Genomic DNA, 19,895 nt, shown 5'->3' on the forward strand with positions numbered 1-19,895 from the left:
TTTCTTTCTTTCTTTCTTTCTTTCTTTCTTTCTTTCTTTCTTTCTTTCTTTCTTTCTTTCTTTCTTTCTTCCTTCCTTCCTTCCTTCCTTCCTTCCTTCCTTCCTTCCTTCCTTCCTTCCTTCCTTCCTTCCTTCTCTCTCTCTCTCTCTCTCTCACACACACACACACACACACACACACACACACCTTTTCCCTTTTCTTCCTATTCTTTCTTTTAATATGAGTGAAGAGGAAGTTAGTGTTATTACAAAACCTCTCTCTTAAACATCAGATTGATTTTCAAGACTATCTGAACCACATCTAGGAACAGTGGCTGACTACATCCATCTATCTGTCGGTCTGATCTATCCAATAATCAAATCTCACTGGGGTGTTTACAAAGTGAGTTGTAATCTTAAGCATTTTGGAGAAAAAACAAAACACTGTAAACGTGTAAAAATAAGGTGCACAGGAAAGCTTTTTCAAAAGCTCTATCTTTCAGTGTAAAATGGGCACTTTAAAGTCATGTTATATACCATTTGAAAAAGGCCAAGGAATTTTACTTCAATTTACTATTATGTGTCGATTCCACCCCCCTTGAATTATCGCTGTTGTGTAGTTTGGCTGACACAAAACACAGAAAGACTTTGAGATGGGGAGTGATGGGAAAATCCCACAGGAAGATCACAGGCAGCTAAAGGATCCACTCAGCATATCTTGGATCCACTTCCAGGACTAGAGAAGGTTACCAACATTACTTTAGCAAGGATCAGAGTGCCTAGGCAAGTTCTGGAATGATTAACTTGATATTTTATGGGGTCAATTCAATAGAAGCCAAAAGGAAATTGTGTATTTCCACAAGCGATCTAATTTTCTAGAGGATATAGTTTGCTGAGAATTTCACAGGCTCTGTTGCTGCTAAAAGCTTAAGAATCGAGACCGCGGTGGCTTCAAAGCAAGATAACCAATTTTTCCACAACTGTTTGTCATATGACTTCCTGTTTTAAGTTTATACAAAAGCTGCCCAAGGGATTTGACCAACTGAGTGCCAGCCGTGGTAGAAAACTTTGTCGTTGCAAAGAAGGAAAGAACCCAAGCGATTAAAGTGAGCGGAGATGTTGATCCCTGTCAATTGTCTAATGATCTGAAAAATCTGTTCTTTGGCTGTAGATTGTGAGTTACATCAATATCAGTCCCTTGGATGCTTCCATCCAGCAGATTTCCCTGGCCATCTTGGAGAACATGGTGCCCACCAGTCGGGCTCTCTTTGAGCTGGTCAAGCAACAGGTGACCCTGGATCGTCTCATTGCCCTCCTGCAAGTGTAAGCATAGGATGAGCCGTAAGGAGCAGCTTTCCAGCAGTCCAACCTCCCAAGAAGCCCACAACCCACAGGATTCGGAAAGGGCCCTGCTTCTTTCCCAGCAGCGGCTCTCTCGTTTATTGGCAGAAGGGGGAAACACCCCCCCCCCCCAAAAGTGTTGTAGAACGGAATGCGGCTTTTTAAGGTTGCGGCTGTGATGTTCTAGCACTGTGATGGCGAATCCATGGCATGCGTGCCACAGATGGCACACACAGCCATTTGTGTAGGCACGTGAGCCCCAACCTAAACTTACATGCACTGAGCATGTGTGCGCCTTCCAGCTGAATTTTCGGCCCGTTTGAGGCCGTTTTCACCCTCCCAATGCTCAAGGAGAGCCTCTGCAGCCTCCGGAGGCCGAAAAACGGGCCTTCTGGAAGTGCCGAAATGGGCCTGTTTTCAGCCTCCTGAGGCCTCCCTCGAGCCTCCGGGAGGGTGAAAACGGCGTCCCCCGAGCTGAAAACGGGCACTTCCGGTATTTCCGGAGGGCCCGTTTTTCGGCCTCCCGAGGCTGCAAAGGCTTCCCTCAAGCCTTGGGAGGGCGAAAACGGCCTCAAACCGGGCCTAAAATCAGCTGGGAGGTGTGCGCATGTGCAGTGCAGGTAAGGGGACAGGGCGAGGGTGTTGCATGTGCGGGGGGGGGGGGGCGCATTGCATTGTGGGTACCGGCACGCAAGCGCGCTATTGGCATACCAAAACAAAAAGGTTCACCATCACTGTTCTAGCCATTCTGCCTGCAGAGAGAGAGATTGCTGATGGTGTATCAACATCTGTCAATCACCTCCAATTGTTTTGTGATTGTTGCAATCTCCCAGGTGTGGGGTTCCCCCCCACCCTCAACACTTATTTGTGGGAGTTATATTCCCCCAAATTGGAATTCCCACCAACTGTAGTGTGCTGATCATCCCTTTCTCAAGCGGGCGGTGGTGATGTTACGGCCCTCCCAACTTCTTCCTGCTCCCTTGGGAAGTTGGGGAATCTCCTGGCGATCCCACGGAGAATCCTTGGTGAGGATCATGGAGGTTATGGGGAAATCCAAGGCTTCTCGTAGCATTGCCCTCGTGTTGGAAGTCCTGCGGTGCTTCCAGGTTGAAAGGATCAGCCAGTGATATCACCGTTGTCCCGGGTGGGAGGTGTCTTTCATGTCCCCAGCAGGAGCTGGAGCAAAGGACGGGAGCTCATCCCAACTCACGGCAGCGCTTGGGTCTCGAACGTGGGCTTGCTAGCCTCCCACCCAGGATCCTGACCACGTGAGCCACTGTGCTCCTTTATCCTTCTGGTATGAGATGGAGTCTAATTTCTGGCTCCCCCCACCCCCCCTTTCTATTAGAATGAACACGCAGCTGCAACTCAAAGCTATGGCCCTTCTGATTGCTCTCCTCCTCAATGCTGGCGAGGCAGAAAGAAGGGTAAGGCAGATGTTTTAAAATCTTATTTCTTTAGAACTTACACCGGGAGAATATATATATTTGCATAAGTCTTCCCATCCATCCTGCAAGAGAAGGATGGGTCTGGTCGAATGTAGGATTGTCTCACCGCCTGTTTTCCATTTCTAGGATATGATGGACTACCTAGGGGAGAAGAACCTCCGGCAGTTTATCCACAAGGTGGGCATGGAGGTGGCATCTGTTTCCTTCCCTCAAGCTTCTTCGCTCCTTCACAGCTTGGGCTGCCAGGTCTAACTTTCAGGGGCTTTCTTTGCTTCAGCCCAACCAGTCAGTGGTGGGATTCCAATTTGTTGACTACCAGTTCTGTGGGCGTGGCAGGGGAAGGATACCGTAAAATCCCCATTCCCTCCCCACCCTACTAACCTGATTTTCAGCTCCGCTCTCCTGTTCGGGGCAACCAAAGAAGACCCAGACGATCAGCTGGGACTCCGTACGCAGGGGATAGATGGGGGTCAGGGGCCAGTCAGAGGTGGGATTTGCCAGTTCTCCGAACTACTCAAAATTTTCGCTATCAGTTCTCCAGAACTGGTCAGAACCTGCTGGAGACTTTGCCTAACCTGCAGCTTCTGGGCTTAACACTTTCAGCTCTGTAGACAGGCACATTTGTCCTTGCTGAACCCCACGTTGGGAAGTGAGATGTTAGCTCCCAAGGGGAATGATGGGTCAGTGTCATATTGTGCCCCTCTTGGACTTCTTCTTCAGAACATTGTCCATGCTTCGGACCCAATTGCGGATGAGATGGCTCACTACCTCTACGTCCTGCAGTCCCTCACACTCAACCTTCTGGAGCGTCGAATGAGGGCCCCCATGGATCCCTATTCTCAGGTCTGTGCCCTGGTCTTGAGTTCCTCTTCTCTGTGTGTGTGTGTGTGGTTTTTTTTAATTGATGCCTTGAGCGGCCATTGCCTTCCTCCTCCACCAGCTAGGAAATATGGTTGTTTTTGATGTGCAGGAACAACGGGACCTCCTCCAGTCTTTGCGCCATGCTGCCTTTGTGTCTGAGAACGAGTCGTCCGCTGGCAGCTATAACACTGAGCTCGACACTCGCTTTGCGCGAAAGAATTCCGCAAGCTGGGCTTTGTGGTGAGTTCTGCTCAGACTCTTTGAAGCTGCTTAGAAGCAGGAGGGGGTTTATCATGGTGAGCCCAGCCAGGATCTACTTATCTACCGACCGACCTACTGTACTGACCAAGGCTTCTTCCCCCAAAAGCTCTAAGCAGACTCTTTGTCCCGGCAAAACCCCTTTTATTAAACGAAGGTGAATTTCTTGCATTCGCATTCAAACCAAAGGCCTGGCAAACAGTCTTTCAAGGGTGTAATCAGGAGCACAGACCTTATCTAGCCTGGGAGAGCTGCCAAGTGAATATTTCCAAACGCAGTGCTGACAAGGAAGGACTCGGCACAAAGTGTCTGAGATGCACAGACAGATCTTCACACTGCAACGAACTAACGGTTTCCTGCAAAAGCCCCCTCCCCTTTTGCTCCTCTTTTAATCCCTAGGGGAGTGGGCTCTCATCGTCCACCTGTGGCTTTACACCCACGTCGACCCTTAGTTCGTCATTGCTCATTTCTTTTGGCAGCTGTGCACATGCGCAGGCTGGGAACTGGCTCCAGCTGCTCCTCCTCCTCACTGCTGTCTGAGCCTGAAGGCAGCTGATGACTACCAGCCTGCCCTGGCCCCATCTCTGCCTCTGACGCAGAGCCCTCGTCTGAGCCTTCCTCAGCCTCCAGGACTGGCCCATGTTCTTCCCCAACCTCCTCACTGTCCAACTCTGCTGCCAGCTCCGCTAGCCGCCAGTGGGCCACAACACCTCCCTCCCTCCCTCCCTTTTTGATATATATGCTGGCCATTTTGCCTAGAGATGACTCGGAGTGGTTTACAAACATTAAAAGCCAGCAAAAGAAATAACATACAGTTATAAGGTGGGGGGGAAAGGGTGCAACATGCACACGGAGGATGGTGGGATCTTCTCTTACTCTGTTAACCACCTCCAAGGTGATGCACTCCAGCTGGGGCCCCAGGCCACTGGCAGAGCCAAGTCTTCAGGTCCTTCCGGAAGAGCAAAAGGGAGGGTGGGTGTGGATCTCACCTGGCAGGGGCACAGTGTTCCAAAGAGTAGGAGCCGTTGCAGAAAAGGCTTTTCTGGAGCCTGCCAGCCGAAATTCCTTGACTGTCGGGGTTCGCAGCATGCCCCCTGTGCCAGCACAGGTGGGCAGGCCAATCCCATGGGGTGAGACAGTTCCTCAGATAGCCTGGACTCATGCCGTGAAGGGCTTTCAAGGTGATAACCAAGGGCTACAGAGTGGACAAATTTTGGTGCAAAAGTGAGTGGGGCTACAATGAGTTAAGTACATGTTTTTTGAAGTACTGTTGTAGTAGAAGAGGAGGCAGAACTGGAGGGTGGAGTAAAACATGTCATCAGTTTAGAGTAATTGCTTTGCGACAAGAGACCTAAGTCAAGTCCTTACCTAGCACCAATTTACTACTGATGTCAACTTTCGTTGACTAGATTCTTGTGTCTAGGTAGCAATAACAAACTCTTCTGTGCTTTGAGCCCGACGAATAATCCTGATAATTTGCGCCTGTGACAGTTGTGGAGCTTATTGATGTCAAGACCGTGGAAATGTGAGTTGTATCCTGTATGAATTTTCTCATGTTGCTGACTAACCTTCTCTTTCAGAATAACAGTAACCCTGCGTTGGATCTGCACCGAACTCCTCCAGGGTTGCTTGCCCTGGACAGCATGGTTTATTTCTCCAGGCATTACCCAAATGTATACAGCAGGGTAAGAGAAAGATGTTTTCCTGGTAAGGCTGCTCCTTTGCCTGGGTGCTGCTTGCTTGCTGGATTTCTTCTCTAACAATAAGAAGGCTCTGGGATTCATTAAATAGGATTTGTACACATAGTAACAATTACAATAGCACTTAGACTTCTGTACCACTTCATAGTGCTTTACAGCCCTATTTAAGCAGTTTACAGAATCAGCCTATTTCCCCCAACAATCTGGCTCCTCATTTTACCCACCTCGGAAGGATGGAAGGGCTGAGTCAACCTTGAGCCGCTCAGGATTGAACTGCTGGCAGTCGGCAGAGTTAGCCTGCAATAGCACTTAGACTGCTTCACAATGCTTTACACTCTCTAAGCGGTTCACAGAGTCAGCCCTTGCCCCAACAATTGGCTCTCATTTTACCCCCCGGAAGGATGGAAACAATCTGGCTTCACACTCTCTAAGTGGTTTACAGAGTCACCTATTGCCCCAACAATCTGGCTCTCATTTTACCCACCTCAGAAGGATGGAAGGCTGAGTCAACCTTGAGTTGGTCAGGATCGAACTCCTAGCTGTGGACAAAGCCTGCAATACTGCATTCTAACCACTGCGCCACCACAACTTCCTCATAGTATGTCTGCTATTGTTGTTTTACTCTGCCCTAAGCATTAGTCTTCTTTAACTTTTTACATCGTCCAACGTATTGGAACCGAAACTCCCAGAATTCCTAGTCAGAGTGTTGCTCTTGGGAATTCTGGGAGTTGCAGTTTCGAGATAATGGGAAAGCTTCCTGATGGAGCAGATTGAGATGTTAAGACCTTGGTTGGTCTTCATGCCATTTGATATCCAGCAGGTTCTAATATTTACCCTTTTTTCTTAGTTTATTCTGGAGAACAGCAGTCGAGAAGATAAACACGAATGCCCGTTTGCTCGGAGCAGCATCCAACTGTGTTTTATGCTGTGTGAGATTCTTCATGTAGGGGAGACATGTGAGTATTCCCTTTGCTTCTAGTCATCCAGAATGTTGGCTGAGGAATTCTGGGAGTTGAAGTCCACAAGTCTTAAAGGGATGGCTACCCGTGCTGGCTGAGGAATTCTGGGAGTTGAAGTCCACAAGTCTTAAAGGGATGGCTACCCGTGCTGGCTGAGGAATTCTGGGAGTTGAAGTCCACAAGTCTTAAAGGGATGGCTACCCGTGCTGGCTGAGGAATTCTGGGAGTTGAAGTCCACAAGTCTTAAAGGGATGGCTACCCGTGCTGGCTGAGGAATTCTGGGAGTTGAAGTCCACAAGTCTTAAAGGGATGGCTACCCGTGCTGGCTGAGGAATTCTGGGAGTTGAAGTCCACAAATCTTAAAGGGATGGCTACCCGTGCTGGCTGAGGAATTCTGGGAGTTGAAGTCCATAAGTCTTAAAGTTGCCAAGGTTGGAAACTCCTGTTCTACAGTATGCCAAGAGCAGATGGGATAATATGAGTAGGTCTCCCATTTCTCATCTCAGGAAAGTCACCCTGTTCCTTGGAGTACTGCATAAAATAGTGGTGTGCAGGAAGTAATTTTGGATTTATTAGCATTTTTGGGTGTTATTTCGGAATGAGAAGAAGCACGGGTAAATTGGTAAGAGTTAAATAACTAAGTGTGTCTTCTCTGCTCTCCATCTTTATGTACTGATCTGTTTTGAAAATTACACATTTTAATTGAAAAAGGCTTTATGTCACAGTTCAGCTACTATGGTTTTTTGACACAAGCTTTTGTGGTGTTATTTTTTGTAAGGACTTTTGCAAATTGGATTCCTTCTCCCTCCGGGACAGCAGTAGCAAACATAACTTTATTTATTTATTTGATTTGTCAATTGCTTAAAAGATACAGGTATAAGAATAAACATAGTTTTGAATACATGAGATAGATACTTATAAGAAAAATAAAAAGAAACAATAGGACAGGGACGGTAGGCACGTTGGTGCGCTTATGCACGCCCCCTCCAGGCCTCTTAGAAACTTCTCCCATTCTGAATTATATCATTTGTTGAAATTACAAACCATGGGGTGAAACAAGTAGCAGATGTCTGTGTAAAAGAAGGCAGCCATAGCAATAGCACCTAGACTTATATACCGCTTCATGGTGTTTTACAGCCCTCTCTAAGCAGTTTACAGAGTCAGCATATTGTCCTCAACAATCGGGGTCCTTATTTTATTGGACCCGGGATGCATGGAAGGCAGAGTCAACCTTGAGCCGGTCAGGATCAAACTGTTGGCAGTCGGCAGAGCACTAGGCTGCAATTCTGCATTCTAACCACTGCGCCGCCACAGCCTGTTCAAGGTTTGTGCTGATTCTCTTGTTGCAGGCTCAGAGACAGCCCAGGCCTTCTACCCCATGTTCTTTGGCCAAGAACACTTCTTTGAGGAGGTTTTCTGTATTTGCATCCAGCTGTTGAATAAGACCTGGAAGGAGATGCGAGCGACTCAAGAGGATTTTGACAAGGTAAGTCCCAGATGGATTGCAGCGAGCTCTAAAAGGGATCATTTGGCTGACAGGTTTTTGAGCTGCACAGTTTTCAGTACAGGGGGACTGAATGTGTTTCTTTTCTTTTCTTTTTTAAAGTTGTGTTGGATGTCAATCTGAACTTGGCTGAAAGGGAGGAGTGGTAGAATAATGGCATTCATTGGGGCCTCTGCCTGATCTCCTCAGATTAAATACAGTCTTCTCCACCCAAAGCTCACCCACCCATGGCAATCTTTGCCCCATCATTTGCATGTTGAAAGGATCTACAACATCCATCCATCCATTCATCTTTGACCCATCATTTGCATGATTGAAAGATATTCATTCATTCATTCATCCATCCATTCATTCATCTTTGACCCATCATTTGCATGATTGAAAGATTCATTCATTCATCCATCCATCCATCTATCTTTGCCTCATCATTTGCATGATTGAAAGATCATTCATTCATTCATGAATGCATGCATGCAATTTCTATAGCCACCCATCTCAACTGACTCCAATTTAGTTTTGGATAGAATAGGAATAGGAACAGAACAGAACATAATTCTTTATTGGCCAATTGTGATTGGACAAACAAGGAATGTGTCTCCAGTGCAGAAGCTCTCAGTGTACATACAAACAAAATGATAAGTGTCATGCCTCTGTCGGAGTCTGAATCCGGAAGATGAACAGCTGATAGGGAGTGGGAGTGTGGCTCCGTTGGCTGTGGAAGAAACTGGGGAAAGGCAGAGTCTGGCTGGGCAGAGCAGGGAGGAGGTAGAACAAGGGAGAGAGAGTTCAGAGGAAGACCCAGGCCCACCCCCTTTTCATCCTAGGGCACACAGGGAGAAACGGAGAAGAGAGCAACATGAGTTGCGTGGCTTACGGGGGAGGAAAGGGCCCTGATTTCCTTCATTAGCCACAGCTGGGAAGAGAGTTTAAAAGAAATGCATGCTGAGTGCGGCAGCTGCTGGGAGAAAATGTGAGTTTATCTTGTGTTAACTTTAGTTATCTGTGTTCTTGGTGTCTTCCCAACTGTGTTGAGTTATTGCCATGCCTTCACGTCGGGAATTCTTGCTCCTGCCCTGCCGGACTAATCATCTCATTTTGCCTTGATTGGACTTATAGTTAGTTTTTGTTGACTTGATTCTCTGCAGTCAAAGGTTGTTCCTGGGAGAGTTTTTCTCCAGCCCAGAAGGTAACCAGGATATTGGGGGAAAAGTTGGAGCTAATAAAGGGACTCCTACTAATTATCTGACCCAACTCTGTTGTCTGCAAGAAAATCTCAAACAAACGCAGCAACTCAAACCTTCACAGGTTTAATCTACAAATAAACTTCTTTGTAGATAAAAGATGGCTTGCAGCCAATTAGTCCAACCAGAAAAGCCTTGACACAATTATTCAGATAAGCCGGAGTCTCTACACACAATGCTGGCTCCTTAGACCATTTTTGCCTTCTGCAAAGGCAAAAAACTTTTGAAATCAGGCTTATATTCCCTGGAGGGAGGGGCCATTACGTTGCATCCTTACTCCTGAGTCATCTGCGCTGCTCCAGCTGTTCTCTTCTACGAATCATCCTGCGCTCATACGCACCAGGCACAGGCTCCTCGGGAAACTCCTCATCACTGCTGCCAGCCCCCACAATCCCTGAAGGCAGCAGTCCACTCCCTGATGGTCCTGGCCTCTCATCCGAGTCCTCGCTCTCCTCCACCGTCCGCACCTGCTGCCGGCTAACCACAACACTGTGTTGCCTTTGTGCCATGCCCCAGGTCATTACAATAGGTAATAAATCATAAATCATAGTTATAATCATTAATCAGAAGAAACAAACAACAAGTGATAAATCATAAGATACCAATAGGAGAAGGTAGGAGGACAGATGGCAAACGAGAAGGGTATAGCAGTATAGCCTACTATTGTCCATCCGATTGACTTTTTTGTTATGAGAGATGGAGGTGTAAAAGGCCCACCTGTGCAGGTAACTCTCTGGAACTTCCTCCAGGTGATGCAAGTGGTTCGGGAGCAGATCACCCGAACCCTGGCCGTGAAGCCTACTTCGCTGGAGCTCTTCAAGGGCCGAGTAAACATCCTCAACTACAGTGAGATCCTGCGTCTCCGGCAGACAGAACGCATGCATCAAGAGGAGATTCTACCTGTCCCTGTCTTGTGAGTAAGGAGGCCTCCAACTGTATCTCTGATAGTGGTTTGTGTGAGTGTGTGTGCCTGTGCAAGAGGAGGGGGGAGAAAGACACCCACAAACCTCCCTAGAACATGGAGGACTGAGTCTAGCTGGATACCCCTGCTTTGCTACGAAAATATGTGGTCAGGCTTAGTTTTTGGGGAGGAAAATAAGGAGAAAAAAAATTCTGCCTCTGCCTACCAGCATTCATTGGTATTCATCTGGCTAGCATCCTGTCAGTGTGTGAGAGAGTTGAGGGCCGTTTGGAAACTGAAGCAGTATTTGCTGTGTGAGCAAGGAGACATCAAGGAGCCTGGGCGTGGCTTAGCTCAACTGTTCTGTAGTAAAGCTGCTTGCTGCTCTGAAACTGAAACTCCTCTCCTCTGCTTGTGTTTTGCATTTGGAACAGATTTCTTTTCAGGTGGGGAGGGGGATTAGAGCTCCTTAGCATCGGAGAGTATAAATAATAATAATATAGGAAATACTAATGCTCTGATGGTCATTTCAAAAAATACTTTCTTTGTAAGGATATATATAAGAAAACATATATATTAAGAAAAAAACACACGCACACACACACACAGACAGTGCCGGGTTCTAGAAATATGGTATCCATTACAATTTGCATACTAATGGATTCATTTTTAATCATCTGTATACGTGGTTTTTTTCTTTGTGGTGTTTACTTTAAAAAGTAAGCTCATAGAGTGTCCAGGGTGAGCTGAAAGATGGGATGTTAAGATGAGGTAGAAATGTTAGAAATAATAATGTGCTTGGAAAAACAAGATGGCTGCCTTCCCAAAGAACAAGAATGTTGTTTTCCTTTGGCTTCTTGGTACCAAGTGCAAAGACTCTCACTCTTTGTGGCCATGCTAATTCTGAAAACTGAGAGTTGGGCTCTACTTTACCTGGGATACTAGTTTTAGAAAAAGTCCTTCAGGGTAAAAAAAAAATTATAATGCCATTGGAAGGTTACTGTTGGACTTGCCACAACTTAAACCTCTACATAGAAATGATCCTTGGCTCTGTTCGTTGAGAAAAGCATAGTTTATTAGAGAGTGAGCGTATTGCAGTATTGCAAAGCCAGAACTGAGAATCACACACCAAAATCCTTAAGTTCTACTTTTTCCCTCCCTTAACTATTACTCATTGCTCATCCCAGCATCACCAGTCAGGTTCGGGCAAAATGATTTCATAACACTATTTGGTATGCAGCTTCCTCCTTTTTCCATCTGGGTGCAGCGTCTCAAGGAGATAAAGCACTTACTTTCATTTCCCCAAGCATTCCACCCTGCATTGCATAGCCGCAAATCACAAGCAAGCATAGGGTGGCAGCTGACAGTCACTTAGCCCAGTGGTCGCCAACCAGTGGGCCAGGGACCACTGGTGTTCCACGAGAAAATTTTGGTGGTCCACAGAGAAATGTCACCCCCAAAGCAATTAATACAGGCTACGCGGGAACACAAGGCTGCGCCATCCATATGGCCCGCGGGAAAATAAGGCTTGCATCACTCACATTGTGAACAATATGACGTAGTGAGGGGAGGGGGGAAAGGGCGGAGAGGGGGAACTTGCCCCATTTGCCCCACGCGCCTCGCCTGGCCACTGGGCTGCTTCATTCTGCTTCTTTCTTCTTCTGCTTTTGGCTGCACGCAAGGAAAGCAGCAAAAGTCTTTCTTTCTCTCCCCCAAACTGCCAGAGACGAGTCTTTGGGACCCTGCAAGGCATCCTGCTCCAAGAGGTTGCACTAGTGTGACAAGTCTCACAAAGACTCATTTCTGGCGGAGTTTGGGGGAGAGAAAGAAAAACTTCTGCTGCTTCTGCTGCTTTCCTTGCAAGCCAAAAGTCTCTCTCTCTCTATCTCCCCCTGGGAATGGAGCTGGAGACCATATCGATTGGTAGGAAAACAGGGTGGGGAATTTTCCTGCAGACTTTTTTTGGGGATTTTCCCATGATCTCTGGTCCGTGGGATTTAAAATTATGAGTCTGGTTGTCCCTGAGGTTCAAAAAGTTGGCGACCCCTGACCTAGCCCACGTTACAAAAAGCTATGCTCCGTTTTCTGCTCCAGGGAATTGAAGGAGCGGCTGAAACCCGAACTCATCAAGTTAATCCAGCAGCAGAGACTCCTGCATCTTTGCGAAGGGACGCTTTTTCGCAAAATTAGTAGCCGCCGTCGGCAAGGTAAAGCACAAGTCCTCGGGTTTGAGGGGGTGCGTGGAGAAGAAACCTGTGCCTTGAATGTGACCAAGGAAAGGAAAGGAAAGGAGGGTGTAAGTGCTTTGAGGCTTGCAAGATTCTGCTCCCATAACCTTACAATTGAGGTTGTGTTAGTACTCGTGGTTTTTGTGCTTCTGAACTAACTCAAAGGGCTCACCTCATTTTTGCAAGACTGAAAAGTACTTCGCCCCTCCTTTACTTTTACTTTTAGAAAACTAAGGATGGAGGGTTTCTGAGATGCTTCCCTCACCCCTTTTCCTTCTGTGGGCTCAAATTCCTCTTGTGCGACAGTTGTCTAGGCTGTGGCTCTTCCTCCTGTTGCCCATGTACCATTCCCACATAACATTATATCCTCAACATATATCTTCAAAATATAAAGAGCGGTTGCCGGAACTGAGCATGGCTAGTCTAGTAAAGAAAAGGACCAGGGGAGACAGGATAGCGGTCTTCCAATATTTGAGAGGCTGCCACAGAGAGGAGGAGAGGATCAAGCTATTTTCTAAAGCACCTGAGGGCCAGACAAGGAATAATGGATTGAAACTGATCAAGGAGAGATTCGACCTGGAAATCAGGTGGACAATCAACCAATGGCAGAATAATCAAGCATTCAGAAGTTTTTTGCATTCAGAAGTTGTGGGAGCTCCGTCACTGGAGGCTTTCAAGAAGAGACTGGACTGCCATCTGTTAGACAAGGTGTAGGGTCTCCTGTTTGAGCAGGGGGGGTTGGACTAGATGACCCACAAGGTCCTTCCAACTCTGATTATCTATTTATCAGAAACCAGAATATATCTTAAAAAAAAAAGCAAAGCTGAGAAGATGCAATTTTCAGCAAACTGAAAGAATTGAACACTTTCTTATACTATTAACTTACCTCCATGATCTTCTCTTGACTAATTTAATTTAATCTAATTATGATATTGTGTAGATGAATACTTTGTGAATTGGCAAGCTCTCTCTCCACTTCAGGAGACATCCTATGACCAGGTCTCCAAATTCCATACAGGTAGTCTTCGACTTAACGACCATAACTCAGCCCAACATTTCTGTTGCTAATTGAGACATTTGTTAAGTAAGCTTTGCACCATTTGACGGCCTTTTTTGGCCACAGTTGTTAAGTGAATCACTGCAGTTAAGTTAGTAACCTTGTTGTTAAGTGAATGTGGCTTCCCCATTGGTTTTGCTTTGTCAGAAAGTCGCAAAAGGGCATCACACTATGACTGTCATAAATATGAGTCAGTGGCCAAGGCATCTAAAATTTTGAACCATGAAGATGCGGCAAGGATCATTAAGTCAAACAGTCAAAGAGTCAAAGAGTCACTTTTTTCAGTGCCGTTGCAGCTTGGAACAGTCACTAAACTCGAGGGCTGCCTATAGATCCCCCTTGGCCTCAAAGACCCCCATTCCTTTCCCAGATCAATTGCCAGATTTGGAAATACTTGATTTCTAAGCCCTTTAACGCCCTGGGAAGCAGAGAAACATGAACAATTTGGAGTTCGTCACATCATGAATGCTGGCTGCTAGGAAAGACGGCGGGAGGGAAGACAAGATGGCGGGAACTGTTGGCATTGAAAGATGGAGAAAATCTATTACACCAGACGTGTTATTGGGTACTTTGAGTGTTTTTCTTCTCTTTGGCAGATAAGCTCTGGTACTGTCGCCTTTCTCCCAACCATAAATTTCTCCATTATGGAGATGTCGAAGAAGGTGTCGAAAGCCCACCAATAGAGAGCCTGCAGGAGAAAGGTGCGTGACAATTCCCCATCTTTTGTAGGCTTATTTATCTCACCTTTACTCCCAGGACGGTTAGCGAGGCCACTTGCTTTCCAACTATGGCACCCACAAAGAGGAAGGGACGGGTGGAAAGATTAGGGCGCTAAGTTTGCTCACGAATGCTTTCCTGATTTAAGATCTTGTCCTTATCCAGCCTTATGATTCTGTCTGGCTGGTGAATTTAGCTATTTTTTGTTGTTGTTTTGATTCTAATGGATTTGATTGTTTCCTCTTGGAAAGCAATAGCAATAGCCCTTAAGACTTATATACCGCTTTACAGTGCTTTGAAGCCCTTTCTTAGCGGATTACAGAGTAAACATTTCCCCCAACAATTTGGGGGAAAATTTTACCAACCTCGGAAGGATGGAAGGCTGAGTCAACCTTGAAAGCAGCCAGAACACCTGTCTCAATCTCATGGCTTTCTTAGATTTGAGGCTTTCATGTTTCGCATTGTGGAATCTTCTTCGATCTCGGTAAAGCTTTAATCTGCAAATTACGTTTCTCTCTAGTGTCTGTGACTGACATGAAAGCGTTGCTGGTGGGCCGGGAATGCCCCCACACCAAGGAAAAGAGTTCAGGCAAGCAGAATAAGGTAGGGCCAATGTCTCACCTGTGCTGGCAGAATCTCCTCTACTTAAATCCCTTGCACCCTTCCCCTCCCAAAAAGATTGAAAAGTTGGCTCTACAGATGTGACAGTAGCTGGACACTTCAGAGAGCTTGCAGCCATTGGATAGCATCCCTTTCTAGACCAAGGTCATTGGCTTAGCTTGGTGTTGAGGGTGATTGTGATGATCGTTGCTGCTGTTGTTTGATTTTTGCCCCTGGTAGTTTTTTTCTTGTTGGTGAAGGAAAGGTGGATAAGTAACTGTCATGAATAAATAACAGAGCAGCTAGGCTTTGCTCATTCTTTAGTATCTACGGAGATTCTCAGTCATCCAGGTCATGGTTGTCCCAGATATATTTTTCAAGAGGCAACTGAACTTGCTTTGTTTTTCCTTGAAGATGTTTCACTTCTCATCCAAGAAGCTTCCGAACTGAAGAAGCTTTTTGGATGAGAAGTGAAACGTCTTCAAGGAAAAACAAAAAACAAAGAAACTTCTTGGATGATTATATTCTAGGAGGATATCAATGATTTTACAAAGGGGCAGGGCTTCTAATTTTGTGGCTGCCAAAGCTGAACCGGAACTGAAGAAGCTTCTTGGATGAGAAGTGAAACGACTTCAAGGCAAAACAAAGGAAGTCCAGTTGTGTCCTGAAAAAGCACATTCTTTAGTGTTCCTGTAAGTTGAAGGAGTTGGTAATGAGCCTCAGGCTCTGAACTGCAGAAGCCAAATAGGACACAGCCGGTATGTCTGCCCCCAGATAGGGTTTGACACACTGTATTGGCTGGAAGGATGCGCTTCCTTTCTCATCAGCAGGAAAGAGCACATTGATATATCCCTCAGAGGTCAGGGAAAGGACCCCAGCCAACCCTGACAGAGCAGGAGACGTAGCTTTATATGGTTTCCTGCTGATCCCACCTGTAAATCAACCTAGAACTTAAACTGGCCCTATGATGAACGGATATTCTAAATCTGGGTCAACAAAACACAGATACTAAAATAGACCATAAAGACCTTATATATGGCACGTGGTACTCGCAACATACCAAGATGATGTCTGAGTTCCTGCCGTACCCTAAAAAAACAACCCCAATTCATTCTGCCAGCAACAGTTCTTCCATTAACCATCCTGCTTCCTGTCCTAAAACGCTTATTTCCCTCCTCTCAGGATCTTCTCGACCTGGCATTTTCCATAAGTTACGACGTTGGAGAGCACCTGAATTTCATCGCCTCAACACGTTATGAGGTGAGTCACTGCAGGGAAACAGAACATCCCAGCTGGGTTATAAAGAGTTCCCCCAGATTCTCTATGCCAGGGGTCCCCAAATTTGGCAACTTTAAGACTTGTGGACTTCAACTCCCAGAATTCTCCAGCCAGAGAAAGACCTCTTCTCTATGCCAAATATGAAAATAACTTTGGGACATTCTGTCTGCACCTGAAATAAGATGCTGATAAGCATAAACCTTCTGATAAACTCGGTCTTGCAGTTAGTTTTGTGACGTTGCGAACTTTGGAAAACAAGTCAACTTTGACCTTACAAAGAGGTGGGAATTTTATTTGTTTATTTCTTTATTTGTAAAATTTATTATCTGCCTATCTTGCCACATGGTAACTCTGGGTGGCTTACACATTAAAAGATAAAACTCTGTCATTTATAATAATATAAATACAATACTATAAAATCAACCTAGTTCAAAATAATTCTGTGTTTTGGGAAGATTGAGTCAAGAGAAGACTGCGGAGGTAAGTTAATAGTATAAGAAAGTGTTCAATTCTTCCAGTTTGCTGAAAATTGCATCTTCTCAGCTTTGCTTTTTTTTTTAAAGATATGTTCTGGTTTCTGATAAATAGATAATCAGAGTTGGAAGGGACCTTGTAGGTCATCTAGTCCAACCCCCTGCCCAAGCGGGAGACCCTACACCATTACTGACAAATGTCAGTCCAATATCTTCTTGAAAGTCTCAAGTCTGCTCTTGTCTAACTAGGTTTTTGCATCTGGCACGAGGCCACGCTTGGCTTGTTTTACTTTGGTATAATATGGAACTTGCTGATGACGATCTGCCTGGTATAGTCGAGCCCTTGGCAGGATGATTAAACGTGGGAAACAATGGGTTGTGTGAGTCCGGCTGCTGTAGCCCAGGTTTAAAACAAAACTTGCCCGTGTTTAAGTCTTGCTCTCCTTCCGTGTGTTTAACTGAAGGTTGGGCACAACTTCTGATGAAATGTATCCTCTTTTTTCTCAGTTCTGCTTGTGGACTGATGGGCTGAACGTGCTTCTCGGCCGGGAGATGATCAGCGAAAGGATGCAGACCGACCTGGATATCTTGCTGTCCATGGAGCTCAAATTGCGACTATTGGATCTGGAGAACATTACCATTCCGGATGCCCCACCCGACATCCCAAAGCCTCCCAGCAACTTAAATTTCTGCTACGACTTTACCCATATCGAACAGTAAGGCCTGTCCTTAGCACACAGTGCTCCCCACCCACCCACCCACCCACCTAAAGCAGGGTCTGAACACCACTCTATAAATTCACGGGCTTGGATCTGTTCTGACCCAAACCTTGTTCCAAGGAAACAAACACGAAACAGAGGTAACAGCAAAACTTTTTTAATGGTTCTTTACGAATTCCGTTCCTTCATGGTTAAAAGCCTCAAACGAATTGTCTCTGATAAGGAGGAGCCTTGCCAAGGTGGTGCAAGGCTGCCAAGAACACTAGATAAAGTTGCCAAGAAATATTTCAAACACAAAGAGTCTCCAAACACCAACCAAGATAACTCCAAACGTCCACAAGGCTTGAGTACAAAAACTTCTTTGCTTCCTGCAAAGAACTCCGGTTTCTCAGCTGGCTTTTATCTCTTAAGGAAAGGGGCCATTACCTTGCAGCCTTACTCCTGAGTCGCCCATGCTGCTGCAGCTGCTCTTTCCTTCAAGCAGCCCTGTGAACGTATGCACACTGGGCACAGGCTCCTCGGGGGCCTCTTCATCACTGCTGCCAGCCTCCACAAACTCCGAAAGCAGCATTCTACACCCTGATGGACCTGGCCCCATCCCTGCATCACACGCAGGCCCCTCATCCGAGTCCTCGCTCTCCGAGACCTCAGCCGTCCGCACCTGCTGCCGGCAAACCACACCAGGATCACCCGCAAAGCCAGATCAAGAAATGTGGCACAGAATCCCCTGCTTTCATCCCACGTTGTTCCAATTGCTTCTTCTGTGGTCACCTTTTACCCAAGTAGCATTTACAGTTACACCAATGCCAGGCAAACCGCAAGGTAACCAATCCCGTCAAAAGCAAAGTTTTGAAGATGAGCGGTGACCACAGATTGCCTCATTCAGACATCGCAGCAAATGAAGCGAGGCCAAGGAGGAAGGAGTGGGGCAGCTTGTGGTTTGGTTCACAGCCTTCCCAACCGAGCCTTGGTGGAGTGTGCGTGTGTGTGTGTTTTTTTTAAAGAAAATTCTAGAAAATCAGTTCTTTGAAGTCACGCCCCTGGGTGCACAATTTTTGTGGCTTCCTTCCGACCGAGGCGCTATCAAAAATCTGGAATGGGAATAGCTTTGCGCAGGAAAAAGATAAAGGTTGGCAAAAAGTGGCCTTAAGAATAGAAAGCGAGCACTGTGAAAAAGGGGAACAGAGAACTCAACAGCCACCCACTCACCGCAGTATTTGTGTCTATGAGCTAGCATTGGTAACTGCTGTTCGAAAATTACCTGTAAGAAAACACACAAACACCCACACACGTACACCAAAAGCAAAACAAAAAACCACCAGGGAATTTGCCTGCCACCCAGGTTGGCTTGTATTCTGGAGAGACCTCATTCCGCAATGTTTAGCATTGTCCTACTATAAAGAGCCAGCCACAGAGATTACCGTTTTCCCAACAACACTTCGGACACTATTAATGCCACGGCCTGCCTCAACCATGCAACCACCTTAGCTTTTGCATACTGTACAAGCTAACAAATCCCAGTTGCTGCCTGTGTGGAAGCTGAGGGAAAGGGCTGGTGGCTTCAGGCAGAAAGTCCTATTTATCATCAGACTTTGATCTTAGTTCCAGTGCAAATAAGATGGCCGTTGGCTTCAGTGGCCTGAAGCCATAAAGCTTCTAAGGGCTTTATTGGAGGAACAGCAAGCTTTAAGATGGTTTCAGGTTCACAAATGGGTTTCTGAATTCTCTCTCCTAGCTGTGTTTCCTCCCCCCGCCAAGGGTTTATTTGGAGTTACACTTCCATGGGAATTACACAAGAACTGGGGTTCTCCCTCAGGCAATTGGTCTCTCCTGCACCCCCTCCTAAGCTTGTGTGGTTTCAATGCTGTCAAATGCTTTCTCTCCTTTTTGGTACGTTTCGCACTTTACACTCTGCCCCCCCTCTCTTTCTCTATAAGGATAGGAGGCAAGGCAGTCGTGGCTCCAATCTTCCCAAGCAAAGGGAGATGATCTGTTCAAACCAGGAGCACAATTAGCTTTAAGGGATGCATTTAATTTTTGGCTTTTTACTCGTGATAATTTGCAAGTACGGTGTACGGTACGGGGGACAGGTTTATGACAATCTCTCTTTCAAGAACATCCTTTTAGGATACAGAATACTTAATGGTACTTAATGGTCAGTACTGTTGCTTTTGAACCATGGTTATCAATAGTCTTGATTCTGCCCCAACAATAGTTGGGATTCTGGATATGCCATGAAACATGCCATTTTTTTTTTAAAAAAAGTTGCTTTTCCTTATTCAATTGACCACTATGTTCTGTGCCTCAACTAAGTAGAGAACCTTTTTGGGATCTTAAAAGGGAAGAGTGGGGGATGAGAGTTCGCTTTGTATCACATCAGGGATTAAACCAGATCAGAGGTGGTCAACTATGCAGCTTTAAGACCTGTGGACTTCAACTCCCAGAACTCCAGGGGCATCTGAAGTTAGAATTAAAATAAAAGAGTTGGAAGGGACCTTGAAGGTCTTCTAGTCCAACCCCTTGCTCAGACAGAAAACCCTATCGCATTTCAGACAAATGGTTGTTCAGTCTCTTCATTAAAAACTTAATGTTGGGGCATTTACAACTTGTGGAGGCAAGTTGTTCCACTGA

At 46.0% G+C, this 19,895-nt stretch overlaps 1 protein-coding gene across 5 annotated transcripts in view; it reads left to right on the forward strand.

Annotated features, from left to right (window-relative positions):
* The window catches only part of ELMO3 (engulfment and cell motility 3), a 32,268-nt gene extending 12,373 nt beyond the window's left edge, over positions 1-19,895 (forward strand). For all 5 annotated transcript variants that reach the window (XR_015750642.1, XR_015750641.1, XM_087971583.1 and 2 more), the window contains 14 exons: positions 1,151-1,302; positions 2,669-2,747; positions 2,895-2,945; positions 3,489-3,611; positions 3,739-3,869; positions 5,468-5,572; positions 6,435-6,543; positions 7,896-8,032; positions 10,041-10,204; positions 12,287-12,399; positions 14,074-14,178; positions 14,715-14,797; positions 15,977-16,054; positions 17,053-19,895. Coding sequence is in view for 3 of the 5 variants with exons in the window: in XM_087971583.1 (XP_087827709.1) it covers positions 5,531-5,572; positions 6,435-6,543; positions 7,896-8,032; positions 10,041-10,204; positions 12,287-12,399; positions 14,074-14,178; positions 14,715-14,797; positions 15,977-16,054; positions 17,053-17,265 (1,044 nt within the window). In the remaining 2 variants the exon portion in view is untranslated. The remainder of the gene's footprint in view (positions 1-1,150; positions 1,303-2,668; positions 2,748-2,894; positions 2,946-3,488; positions 3,612-3,738; positions 3,870-5,467; positions 5,573-6,434; positions 6,544-7,895; positions 8,033-10,040; positions 10,205-12,286; positions 12,400-14,073; positions 14,179-14,714; positions 14,798-15,976; positions 16,055-17,052) is intronic.

The sequence above is a fragment of the Notechis scutatus genome, chromosome 9, assembly GCF_049901735.1.
Source record: "Notechis scutatus isolate UNSWTSFEM ecotype Mainland chromosome 9, rNotScu1.2, whole genome shotgun sequence".
NCBI classification, from domain to species: Eukaryota; Metazoa; Chordata; class Lepidosauria; order Squamata; family Elapidae; genus Notechis; species Notechis scutatus.